The 13,357-nt window shown below is 50.9% G+C and overlaps 1 protein-coding gene across 2 annotated transcripts in view; it reads left to right on the top strand.

Annotated features, from left to right (window-relative positions):
- Positions 1 to 13,357, top strand: part of KCNK13 (potassium two pore domain channel subfamily K member 13) — an 81,627-nt gene that overhangs the window by 44,540 nt on the left and 23,730 nt on the right. Inside the window, exon 1 of one of the 2 annotated variants that reach the window (XM_079129292.1) lies at positions 4,098 to 4,400. The exons of the other annotated variant lie outside the window; for it this stretch is intronic. Coding sequence (XP_078985418.1) covers positions 4,262 to 4,400 — 139 coding nt within the window. The 5' untranslated portion in view covers positions 4,098 to 4,261. Of the gene's footprint in view, positions 1 to 4,097; positions 4,401 to 13,357 lie in introns of those variants that run through there. 2 annotated transcript variants of the gene reach the window in all.

Genomic DNA, 13,357 nt, shown 5'->3' with positions numbered 1-13,357 from the left:
TCACGGGGCTGTTGAGGTTTATGTGGCATTACGTGTATTGTGCCTGCTGCGTGGTGGGGCACTCAATAAGCAATCGTTCACAGGCATGAGATTTTTGGGGGGGAAGTGATGGGAATGCTCTGTAATGGAGCTTGTGGAGATGGTTGCGACTGCGATATCCTAGAAACCATTGAATCGTGCACTTTAGGTGAACTGTGTGCATGAAAATTAAACCTCGATAATGCTGATTTTTTAAAAATCTTATTTTAAAAAACAAATTAAAAAAAAAAAAAAAAAAAAAACAGGCTCAGAGCAGTTAAGGAACTTGCCCAAGGTTGCAGAGCCAGCAACAGCCGGGATTCGAACCAGGAAAGTTGAGTTCAGAGTCCACACTTTCTGGTTCCCGTCTCCCCTTTGTCTGCCGAGAAATTCTTGCTGCTCTTACAACTCAGCTAACTCCACCCCTGCCACAGGGTGTCCCCGACTTCCAGGCAGCCCCCATGGCCTGTATCCTGGGGCCTCTGTCCCGAAGACACCTCCGCCCAGGAGCTCTCCATGGTGTGCCATGGGGCTCGCTGTGATAACACGTGCTTTGAGAGAAGGGAGATTCGATTTTTTCCACCACACACTTCCGGCCAGCCGTGTCTGGCACCAGTCATGTGTGTCCGTCCTGAGACTCTGGCTGAAATTGTGGGGGGCAGGCCCTTCTCCACGCCAGCCTTTGCCACCGGATGGCAGAGGACTTCTGAAGGGGGAGCCTGCCTGCACTGCAGGTGCACAGCCCCGGGGATGGTGGGCGTGATGGCCGAGCTCCTTCTCCAAGGAGGCCGAGGGGCCGTCTGGTTTCTGTGCCTGATTTACCCCCCTGGGCTGGCAGCATGAAGCCCCCGCCCCAGGCAGCGCTTTGGGAAGCCTGCGCCTGGTGAGATGGGACATTAGGAAGGGACGCGTGTGACTTGAGGAACACTCATTATCACCGTGGAACAGTGTCACCCGCCCGCGTGGTGGGAATAAAGGCCATTTCCGCCTGCTCAGGGGTGGCGCTTCCTGCCAGCTTTCTCCTGTCTTCCTTTCTTCCTGTTGGGTTTATGGAACAGCCTTAGGGGCTTGGTCAGAACCTGGCTGAAACTGGACACAGGTAGGAATTTTTAGGAAACTTAAGCTTGTCCGTAAGAACCATCAAAGCAGATGAGATGCTGGCCTTTGTGACGCTCACTCACCTACAGAGGCTGACGGGAAGTGTCTCTCGGGGACAGCGAGAGGCCCAGGGACTTAGCTCTCCGCAGGCCGAGAGCTGTGCCGGGTGGTCCCCAACCTCACCCGGTTCTGCTGCTCCTCGCCCCCATGCTCCTCCTGGAGAAACTGAAATGTGGAGACACGTCCGGGTCCCTTTGCTGGGTGACAGGACTCTGAGTGGTTTTTCATGACTCTTCCCTGCTTTTCTGCATTTTCTGAACTTTCTACAATGAACGCGTGTTAGTGTGAATGTCACGGCCTGGCTATGAGGTGCCCCCAGTAAGCTCATGAGATAGACGACGCGGGAGTGCTCAGAGCTGCGAGGATCGGTCGTGAGAGCTGCAGTCTGGGGGTCAGTGCACTTGATGGACTGATCCTGGGAAGGCCTACTGTGCTGGGTGGTAACACAGGCAGGTGCACAGATGCGGCTGGAGAGAGTAACTGGGGGCCTGCCTTTGGGGTGTACACCGTCCCTGGCATGCCTGCCCCTCCCTCTCTCCCCCTCCCTCTTTCTCTCTTTCCGGGTTCCCACCAGGGGGGCTGCCTTCCTCCTCCACACCCTTCTGCCATGATGCTCTGCTCACGTCAGGCCCAGAGTAAGGAGTCGCTGACCGAGGACTGAATCCCCTGAGACTGTGAACCCGAATAAACTTTTCCTCCTGTAAGTCTTTCTTCTGGGCATTTGGGTCACAGTAACAAAAAGCTGGTTAACAGTGAATACTCAATGTTATTAAAAGCAAGTGTCATTAAAAACAAGCCATAAAGGACTCAGGGTGCAGCTCAGTGGTAGAGCACTTGCCTAGCATGTGAGAGGGCCTGGGTGCCCTCCCCAGCACCCCAAAACAAGCACACAGAAAAGCCCACGAAAGACAGCAACTCCTGAGAAGGAAACAAGGTGCGGCCTGCCTGAATCGGGGATCCTGGCGCTCAAGATGGCCTGAGTCGGGTCATGACCGTGGGAGAGTTTCCACTCGGTCTCCAAGGCGGACGAGCTCTTCAGCTTCTGCGTGGTCTGTGGCCACCTTAGGTCACAGCTGTTAAAATGCACAGGGATCGGCCTCCTGGCTCAGGGGGCTTCTGAGAGAAACACGCCCATCTGTGCCCGATCCTCCGTGGGACTCACTCCAAAAGAAAGCGAAGAAAGTGCTTCCGGTGCTGACCACTGTCTTGGCAAAGGAAGGAGGGCCAGGGCTGCCGGCCGCGTGGCGCGAGGCCAGCGGAGGCAGGGAGGCTGAGGTTCGCCGCATCTCAGCTGTCGCAAGACAGGGAGGGGACAGACTTTCAAAAACACAAAGACGTGGCCTTCATTGTTCTGCCTGAGGGCCGCTGCCGGCGCCAGGTCTGCAGGTTCCAGCCCTCCTCCCACAAGGCGGCCGATTTCCAGGGACCTGGATGGGCGTGAGGAGAAGGGAGGGCGCGGAGGCCCTGGCACCTGGCGGCTCTCAGCTGCGGGTCCTGCTGCCGGCCTCCCTCGGAAGAGGAGGCTCCAAGCTGAGGCCTTGACTCCTGGTGGAGCGCAGGGCCAGGCCGGCTCCCGGAGCGCTGGGGAGGCTCCCGGGGAGCCCGAAGGACTTCTCAGCGGAGGCCGCCCTCACGGTGACCGCCCAAGATGCCGAAAAGTCGCCTTCTGCCCTGGGCGGTGAGCGCATGCGCGAAGGGAGCCCCCCAGGCGCCAGGAGCAGCAGGGCACACAGGGCCACTTGCGCTCCTCCCAGGCCACCCACGCACCTGCCTGACGAGGCAAGGCCGGGGCAGCAGGGCAGTGCCCAGAAGTAAGAGGATGGCCAGGAGGGAGGGCGGTCAAGACGACCAGGATGTGGTGAGGCAGGAGGGGCGGGCGAGGCCTGCGGCGGAGCGTCCAGGCGCCGGCACAGGCGAGGCTCGGCCTCACTCCTGCGGGCCGCAAGACCACGTGGCTGGAGTGGAAAGCTGCTCGCCGATCCCTTCTGCAGACCCCTCCTCCCAGCGTGGCCACTGCCTTTAAAAAAAAAAAAATTCTCTTTGTTCTTTGCAGCCACACGTGACAGTGGCGTGCATCTTGACACGTCATACTTACGTGGAGGCTAGCTTCCCGTTCCTGCGGTTGGACATGATGGGGAGTTTCCCCGTGGTGTGGCACGCGTGAGCACAGGAGAGCTCTGACCAGCCCAGTCCACTGTCTTTCCCATTCCCATCCGCCTCCCTTCCCTTCACTCCCCCTTATTGTGAATTAGCATCCACGTATCAGAGAAAACATTTGGCCTTTGGTTTTGGGGGGTTGACTTATTTCACTTAGCATGATATTTCTCCAGCTCCATCCATTTACCTGCAAATGCCATCATTTTATTCTTCTTTAAGGCTGAGTAGTATTCCACTGTGTACATGTACCACATTTTCTTTATCCATTCATCTGTTGAAGGGCACCTAGGTTGGTTCCAGCTCAGCTGTTGTGAATTGAGCCATGTAGACACTGTTGTGGCTGCGTCACTGCAGTATGCTGATTTTAAGTCCTTTGGGTACCATAATGGTCACATCTAAGTGGGAACAGGCTACTGAGAGCAGATGGCTACTGACTGAGGTGGAATGTCCAGGGACAGGCAATCGGGAGACCCTCAGATCCTGAGGCCAGGCGAGCGAGGAGAGTCCTCAGGGCAGGCATAACGCAAGCATCTCCCAGAGCGGGGACATAGCTTCCGATTGAAATTAAGCACGGGAATAAATCTTAGCAGAACCTGACCTGTCTAAGGTCTCACTGAAAATAAAACCGCCAACAGCAATGGCAGTTATTCTAATCCACACAGCTTCCCATAGTGAGATGTCCCTCCCTGGGGGTCTCTGCAGCCCTCTTTCGAGCTGCTGGGGAGGAGGAGACTGTCACCTCGTTCCCAGTGTCTGGCCGGAACAGATGTGGAGGGAAGCTGAGGGGGAGACTGGAGAGAGGGGAGGCTGCCCCGGCTGAGCTCGGGCACCCCCAGACCCCGCCATCTTCAGGGTGAGAGGCGGCCACCAGCTGGACTCCTTCCGTCCCTCGGGTGCCTTCCTCTGGCTAAGTCCGATAAGGGGAGGAATGAGGAGAACAAAGCCGGGTCACCGAGTCGCAGAGCAGGCAGCAGAAGTACGCGCAGTGCGTCGTCGGTCGCCCCGGCCGCCCAGAGCTCCTCTGACTCATGTTCTTGCCAAGCCGGGCTCAGGTGGAAAGAGCCAAGGTAAACACGGCACCGGGGCGACCTTCGCTCACCGGGCGGCCTCTGCTTTCCTTCCTCCTTGCCCAGCGGGGTCTGCTGGCTCCTTACCCCACCTACACTTCCTGCTAGTAACGAGGTCCACTCTGACCTCCTTGGCCTTTTCCTTTTCCAGTTTTTCTACCTGTGGCCAAGGCTCCATTCTCGCTTTAAGAACCCACACACCAGAACAAATGCACGGAGCCCATTAGTTGGGCAGTTATTCTAAAGACCGAAGGAAGTAAATGAGTCGTAAAAACGGAGCCGTGTCGTGGACTCCCAGCGGCGCGTTCACCGTTAGAACTGCAGACGTCAGAGTTCATTTTCCCACTCGGTGGCTTGTCGCCCTGGTAATGAGCTGCTTGCACACATGGCTGTGCACTTAAAAATCCCGCAGCTTCTTATAATTAGAGATGGAGTTCACGGGGAGCCCGGAGAGGGGTTTAATGCAGCAGGTCCGGTGCTGCCTCTGAGCGGTTCCGTCCCGCGAAGGGGCAGAGACTGGGCTGGCCACCCAGCCCTCGCCGCTGCCGCCTTCCCTGACCCGCCTTCGTGGGTGATTTCCCCCAACGGGGAACACGAAGTCAAGTGCCCAGGAAAGCTCCCGCGTTTCAAAGCAATTCATTTAACTTTTTATTTGCAGCTTTTAATCTCAAGCTATTTTTTCTAAAATGGAAATCACTTTATTATTATTTTCTGTTTACAAAAGTGATAATATGCACTCATTGTAAAATACAAATAATAAATTGGACAGCTCAGAAATACATCAAGGGTAAAATCCTACTCCCCCAAATAATGACTATTAAAATTTTTTTTAAATCTCATTCTCCACTTTTTTTCTATATATACATAAAACATTCATTATGATTTTGATTTTCTAATGGGGTTATAGAACTACTGGCTTCTGTAATTTGTTTTTTGTCTTTACAATGGGCTGATGTTATGTGGGTGATCAAACGTGTCAGTGCACTTCCGATGTTTAGCCCAGCATTGGGTACACAGTTTGGGACCTGGGTGGTAGTGAGACTTATTAAAGTGGGGATTGGGGATTGTTTTTGGCTTCTCTATGTCTATGGCATGGTTCCTGTCAAATGTCAGACCACAGAGGCCTATAAGAAGGAAGCTAAAAATCCAACCTGTGGGACTTGATATGGATCACTGAAGCAACTGAAGATGCCATGTACAGTTGTGTGATATGTGCACTGCACAAGGGTCCCCAACTGAAAAGCAAGTGAGAGCTAAAACCCAGCCTCCCTGTACTCCACACCCTGTACTGGGGGCTTTTCTGCTTAAAGGGGAACCTCTTTCTGATTTGTGCACAGATTTCTATACCAGCTAGTGGCATCCCTTTGACTGCTAGTAAGAGGCTGCTTCTTACAGGATAGTGTTCTGTTCTGTATCCTAGAAGCAAAGGAGTCGGGTGGCGGGCAGAGAGAAACACAGGCAGGCAGTGGTGATGCTTCAGGGGAGGTGGCAAGATGTGGCCAGGCACGCAGGGCCAGGTTCCATTAATCAGGTACTGTGTGGCTCAGGGGTATCTGAGGATGTGGTCACACGGGGACCAGCACAGCTCAGGAACCTGCTTGGCCTTGGAGATAGAGGGTGAGACAACGCTCAAGAGTCTGCAGTCAGCATGCGAGTGAAGAGCTGGGCAAGAGCATTCTGGCAGAGAGACGAGCAGATGCAAAGGCCCTGTGGCAGCCCAGGTAGCTATAGCACAGGGAGCAACAGAGAGTGTGACAAATAGAGGTTGGGGATAGGTAAGACTCAGAGCTACCAGGCCTGGAAGCAGGGCGCAGACCTGGTGCACCTTCCTTTTGTGCAGTCGATGCCATGGAAGGGTTTTAAGGGAGGGACAAACCAAACTCATGTGCTCTGAGGATCCTGCTGGTCATGTAGAGTGACCTGACGCTTTAGCCTGGCTGCTGGGCGGAGCAGGTGGTGGGTGGGAAAGGGCTGGGCGGAGAGGCCTGGCAGGGATTCTACAGTGGTCCAGGGGCAGCAGGCCTACTGGGTGGCCATGTGGATGGCAGGATCAGATTCCAGATGTCAGGAGGAAGGACGCACAGTCTCCGGGAGCCACGGACATGACCATGAGAGAGATGGAGTCGTAACTCAGACGCGGGGGCAAGATTAGGGGCCTTGCGCCCGCACGGCCGAGCCCTGGGACCTCGGAGGCTCGAGTTGGAGGCTCCAGTGCGGGACGCCGCGCAGAGGAGGGCACGCGGGGACTTGCGGGGGGCTGGGTCCCCAGCTGGGGCCTCTGGACCCTCGCAGGCCAGCCGAGCCCCTTCCCGCCCAGCGAGCTGCGCCGGGGCTGACCCAGCGCTAAACCCCTCCCCATGGTGGCCCGGGAGAGCCTGAGGGCTGGGCACTGCCCCTGTCCAGGCCACCAACCATGCCCGGCACAGCCTGAGGGCCAGGGGTTCGGACGGGAACTGGCCACGAATGGCCAGCGACTTCTGCAGGTGGCAGGTCCCCGTCCTCTCTCCCTGGGGCGGCGACCCTTCCTCTGGCCACTTTGGCCAGTGCTGACCTTCCCCAGGCCCGTTGGAACCAGGCGGGAGGGAGAGGCTGCCTCCACCGCAGGGAGCCACCGTCCCCCAGACCACGGCCAGAGGGAGGCGTCGTCCCACCACCGGCCCCAGGCCGGGGGCTGGCGGGCGCCCTGCCCCTTACAAAACTTCACCCTAAAGACACGAGAACCGGGTCGACGAGTGGCCGAGGAGCTGGACCGCGGTCCTGGTCTGCTGCCCCGGGGGCCCAGCGCCGGTGCTGGGAGGCGGGCGCTCTCGGCCAGCGGCCCCCAGGCCCCTCGACCTCAGTAGGATCAGTGGCCACGTCCCCTGTGTCACTCCTGATATTGGTGGCTTATGTCTGCCTTCTTCTCTTCCTAGTCGGCCTGTCTATGCAACTATCAACTCTACTGACCCGTTCAGAGAGCCAGTCTGGGGTCTCCATGCTTTTCTCTTTTCCTTCCCTTTTAACATATTTTTTTAATCTCTGCTCTTCATTGAGTTCTGTCTTCTCCGTCCTTTGAGCTTCGTGGGTACTCCGTGCCAGCCCTCCCCCAGCTTCTTAGGGAGAGAGCTGTCGATCTGAGAACGTTCCTCTTTTCTGAGAGAAGCATTTAGTACGAGGAATTCCCTTCGGAAATCTGTTTTAAGTGCATGTCACGACTTTGAAGTTTTCACAGGTTGCACTGATTTCCATTCCACTCAAACTACTTTGCAGTTTCTATTTGTCCTTCTATGCCTGGGTTATGTAGAAGTGCATTGTTTCCTTTCCACATAGCGGAGATCCCCATCCAGCTCTCTCTGGTTGTCTTCTAATGTAGACCTGTTCCAGTCCTCTGGAGTCTTGTTTCCCCGCTAGCAAAATAACCTCTCCTGGTTGAAGCGCCATTGCACTTGAGGAGACCGTGCATTTGCTGCCGTGGGATGGGTAAGCTATAAATGTCAGACAGGCCTACTTGATTGACGGTGTTGTTCACGTCTTCTGGATCTGGCAGATTTTCTGTCTACTTGTCATGTCATTTATTCAGATATGGTTGTGAAATCTTCAACTATAATTGCAGATTTGTCTATTTCTATGTACAGATCTAGCAATTTTTGCTGTTTGTGGTTTGAAGCTCTGTTATCAGGTCCATAAACATTTAGGATATTTATGTCCTCTTGATGAATTTGTCTCTCCCTCCAATATAGAAAGCCCCCATAGAAACAAGACCCCTCTTTTCCAGATATGGTGGCACATGCCTGTACTCCCAGTGGCTCAGGAGGCTGAGGCAGGAGGATTGCAAGTCCAAGGCCATCCTCAGCAATTTATCAAGACCTTAAGCAACTTAACAAGATCCTGTATCTAAATAAAAAATAAAAAGTGGTAGGGAGGTAGCTCGGTTGTAAAGTACACCTGGGATCAATCCCTGGTAGCAAAAATAAAAATAAAAAAGAAAGAAAGAAAGAAATGACCCTCTTTACCTTCACAATGTATTTGGCTGTAACGAATGCTTTAGCTTTTATGAATATAATCACTTCTGCTTTCTTCTGATTACTGTTAAACTGCAATCTTTATTTCCCATTTCCCATACTTTCATATCTAAAATCTTTTTTTTTTTTTTTTTTTTTTTGGTGGGGAGAGGGGTGCTGGGGTCGAACCCAGGGCCTTGTGCTTACAAGGCAAGCACTCTACCAACTGAGCTATCTCCCCAACCCCAATATCTAAAATCTTTATGTCTTTATACCTCAAGTGGGTTTCTGGTAGACAGTATATAATTGGATCTCAATTTCTTTTTATTTCCCCCCAAACTAGCAATCAATATCCTTCAAATTCGATGTTTAAAGATGTATTCAATATCTTCACTGGTATGATTATGTTTAAATCTGCCATTCTATTTGTTTCTAGTTGTCCTCTCTATTCCTTGTTCCCTTTTTTCCTTCCTTACCTTCTCCAGGAATAATCAAGCATTTTTACGGTTCCATTTTATCCTCCTTTTTGAGTCTGCTAACTCTTCAACCTGTGATTTAGCGGTTGCTTAAGGTTTGCGGGCCACCTGCAGGTGTTCTTACACCACCTCACCTGCAGGGGGCGGGGAGCGTTTCAGCTTCTCCCTTCCTTGTGCAGTGGGACTCCATGGGGAGGTGGTTTCCACGCGTGTGCGAGGTGACCAGCGACTACAGATTGTTGTTCCCAATCTTCGTGGCTTTGGATGTTCAGGGTAGACCCAGTCCCTGTCGTTCCATCATGGTCAGAAGCAGAAGTCCCAGGAGTTTTTCAGCTATATATTTCAGTTATATATTTTAGCTTTTCAAGTAAATGACTCTCCATCTCTCTGTTGGTTGTGGAAATTATGGGAAATTTCAGACAGTGCTAAGAAGAAAACACTACCTGTCACCCTGAGTAACTCCTAACATTTTATCATAATAATCCTTTTTTTTTTTTTTTTTTTTACATTTGCACATAATGGAGCCTCTGTGTATTCTTATAATGATAGAAAAGGGGGGCATTTTCTTAAATAGTTAAAAACTATCCATCGCTGCCATGTGACTGGGGGCTGAGGTGGTGGCTCAGTGGTAGAGCGCTTTCCTGTCCAGTGGGTGGGATCCTCAGCACTGCATTTAAATAAATAAATAAAATAAAGGCCCATTGACAACTAAAAAAGATATTTTTTAAAAAGAATTTTTAAAAAATCATGTTACTGGCTGCCTGTTAGACCATTGTCAACTGGCTGTTGACTAACTTATTTTACTAGTCTCCCAGTCTGGGTGCTTACATGGCTATTGTTTCCTGTTATGAATAATATTACATTAGACTTTTTTTTTGTTCAGTGTTGGGAGTCAAAACCAGGGCCTATGTGTGCTAGGCAAGCCACTACACTGAGCCATGTCCCCAGCCCCTACACTGGATACTTTTAAAATTTTCAAACCTTCAAAATTTTAAAATCATTGTTTGATTTTCTCATTTCCTCATAACTGATTCCAAAAGTCCAAGGGAATAACTATATTTTTTAAAAATTTTTTATTTGTTGATGGACCTTTATTTTATTTATTTATATGTGGTGCTGAGAATCGAACCCAGTGTCTCTGCATGCTAGACAAGCTGCTGAGCTACAACCCCAGCCCTAGGGAATGACTATTTTTGAGGCTCTTAATATATACCCAGTTGTTTTCTAGGAATATAGTACTTATCAATACTTAATAGTATATATTAATGACTGACTCAACAGTAAATGAAATCTTCACCAATTAGGGAAAAAAATGTTTCAATTGACATTTCTTTAGTAACTAAGTGAAAACTAATTGTTTCATATTTCTTAACATTTGTGTTTCCTTTACTTATTTATTTTATTTTTGGTACTGGGGATTGAACCCAGGGACACTTTACCACTGAGCCATATCCCTACCCCTTTTTAAAATTTTTTATTTAGAGACAGGGTCTCACTAAGTCACTTAGAGCCTCACTAAGTTGCTGAGGCTAGTTGAACTCCAATCCTCCTGCCTCAGCCTCCCAAACTGCTGGGATTAAAGGAGTGTGCCACCACACCCGGCTCCTTTTTTATTTTTAATTGACATAATAATTATACATTTCTTGGGTGTCACGTGGCATTTCAATACATGTATATAATGAGTAATGATCAGATCAGGGTCTGTCATCTCAGCTATGGATCATTTCTTTGTGATGAGAACATTCAACGTCCTCTGTAGTAGCAATTTCGAAACCTTCAATTAATCGTTGGCACCGTCCTCGTTACCCTAGTGTGCTATCTCCTCCTACCCAGCTGCCGGCTACACCCTCATCTCGAGCTCCCCTCCTCCACAGCCTTTTCAGGCCCTGGTAACCACTGTTCTAATTTCACTTCTATGACAGCAACTTTTTAGCCTCTGCATAATTGGGAATATACACTGCTTGTCTTTCTGCGGCTGACGTTTCCCAGTTAGCATAATGACCTCCAGTCCATCCACGATGCTGCAGATGACACTCGGCGGCTGAGTAATCTTCCTTTGTGTCTGAACGCCACTCGGTCTTGTCATTCATCCTCAGACAGATGTCCAGATTGGTCCAGGGGTTTGCTGTTAGGAGCAGCGCTGCGGTCAACCCGCGGGCGCGGGGCTTTTTGTCTTGGGGCTTCATGTGCCCTGGGAGTTCTGGATTCGGTTCTGGTTCTTTGGGGACCCGCCATTCAGTTTTCCAGAACGGCTCTCCTCGTTTGCACTCCCACCAGCAATGTTTGGGAGTTCCCCTTCTTGTCTTTGAAAACAACCATTCTGACTGGGGTGAGATGTCCCTCTGTGGTTTTGATTTGCCTTTTCCTGATGGTTAGTGATGCTGAGCATTTTTTCATATGCTTGGTCATCTATGCCTCCTCTTTTGAGAAATATCTATTCAGGTCATTTGCTTATTTTTTTAATTGTTTACTTTTCATTTGCTTATTTTTTTCTGCTTTGAATTGTTGGAGTTCATTATGTATTATGGAAATTAGCCCTTGCCAGGTGTAGTTTATAAATGTCTTCTCCCATTCTGTAGGTTGTCTTTCGCTCTGTCATCGGTTCCCTTTGCTGTATAGAGGTGTTTTTGTTGGATGGAATCCCATTTGTCAATTTTTGCTTTTGTCATCTGTGCTTTTGGGGGTCACACCTCCAAAAAATCTTGCTTAGACCAATGTCATAAAGTGTTTTGTTGTGTTTTCTGCTGATAGTAGCAGAGTTGGGGTTCCTACATTTAAGTCTCGGATTCATTCTGAGTTGACTTTGGCTTGGGGTCAGAGGGCCTCGAGTCTTTCTTCTGCACATGGGTATCCAGTGCTGCCAGCGCCGTTCACGGAAGACTTGCCTTCTCCTGTGTTCTTGCTGCCTTTGTTGAGAATCAGCTGGCTCCAGCTAGGAGCATTTATTTCTGGGTTCTCAGTGCTGCTCATGGACAGGGTACCTGTCACCATCTGAGGATTGCTGGGGTGACCTCACATGAACTCTGAGCGCTGCCTTCTGGGTCTGAGGGCAGGTGGACCGGGCTGTTCCTAGCAGCTCCGGGCAACCTTCTCAGCTGCTTCCCGGGGTCTGGGAGGGGTACCGGGCTGTTTCCCAGTGTCTTAGGGCCTCAAGTTTAAGAAAGGATGCCCAGCTGCTTCCAGGGTCATGGGTAGGCGGGTGGGCCTGATTGCTAGGGAGTTCTACAGGGCTGCTTGCTGCTTGCTGAGGTCAAGACCGGGTGCCTGCCTAGCTACTTCCCCGAGAGGCCCATGTTGGAGGTGCTCAGGGCAGGGGCTTCCTAGGGCCGGGAGTAGCGGGTAAGGCCACCTGGTGGCTAGGCCGCTGGACAGCAGGTGCTGTGTGCTCAGTTCCCTCCTGGTAAGGACATCGTGTATCTGTGTGCTCAGCAGCGTCTCTGCCATGTCCCCCGGCGCTCCAGCGCTCTGCCTCAAACATGCCAGTGAAATAACTGTTGTAGGGGGAGTCACACCAGGGCCTGGGCCGCCATCTTGCTCTGTTTCCCTTTCAGGAAGCACGTGGGCATCCTTCGCTGTATTCTGAACCACTCATGTTTTTCTTACCCATTTATATACACTTAATATTTGAGAGATATTGACACTCTTACTTGTGGCAGATGTCTTTTCTTAGGTTTCGTACATGGTCCTTTGCCTGTTCTTAAAGTATAAGAGATTTTAAAATTGATATGTAGTTAGAGCTATTTTTCTATTTTCCTCTGAGATTTCTTCTATTTTGACTTAAGAATTTTGACTTGCACCTGTCAGTGAGATGCTCGTGTTTCATTATCTGTAGTATTTTTAGAGCTTGATGCTTTTGCATATAAGGTACCTGTGATTTTAATTAATTATGTGCTATGAGGCTAAGTTCTCATTTGATTCTTTTAAAAAATATCTAATCTCCCCAGCCTCACAGAATGAACAAGCCTTCCCTGCTCCCCCGGCGGAGACGTGATCTTCACCACTCGTATGTCGGAGCTTTCCAGTCGCTTCTGCAGCTCTTACTCTCTCTTGTTCTCTGTTATGGACGTGCCTTCCATTCTCATTTAAGTACCACACCATTAATCCCATAAAACACAAATCTTTCCGTCAGGGGCCCTCTCTAGGGCACCCTTTGCAGGCTACATCACAAGGCTGCCATGAGTGAGATTTTCTCTCTGTGTCCAAGGACTTTGAAGGCCACCATGTCCAGGAGGTGGGGATGACCTGTAAATGGCCAGCTCACTTGGCTGATGAATGCCGCTGTAATCAGGAAGGGAGAAGTAACGGTCAGGAGCAGCTGAGCGGGGCTCCACAGAGTGCGTCTCAAAGGGCAAGAAGAGGGACATGGTGGCCTTTCAGAGATACAGAGTGACATGTGACATGGAGACGGCAGAAGCTCTGCTGCCTGGTGGGAAGGAGCAGGAAGTGACGGGGAAGGCCTGGGCTGGCTGGATTTGGGAATGCCCTGCTGAGAAATTTGGAT

Source organism: Sciurus vulgaris, assembly GCF_902686455.1.
Source record: "Sciurus vulgaris genome assembly, chromosome: 2".
NCBI lineage: Eukaryota > Metazoa > Chordata > Mammalia > Rodentia > Sciuridae > Sciurus > Sciurus vulgaris.
Note: the sequence above shows the minus strand (reverse complement) of the source record. Positions and strands in the feature narration are given on the sequence as shown.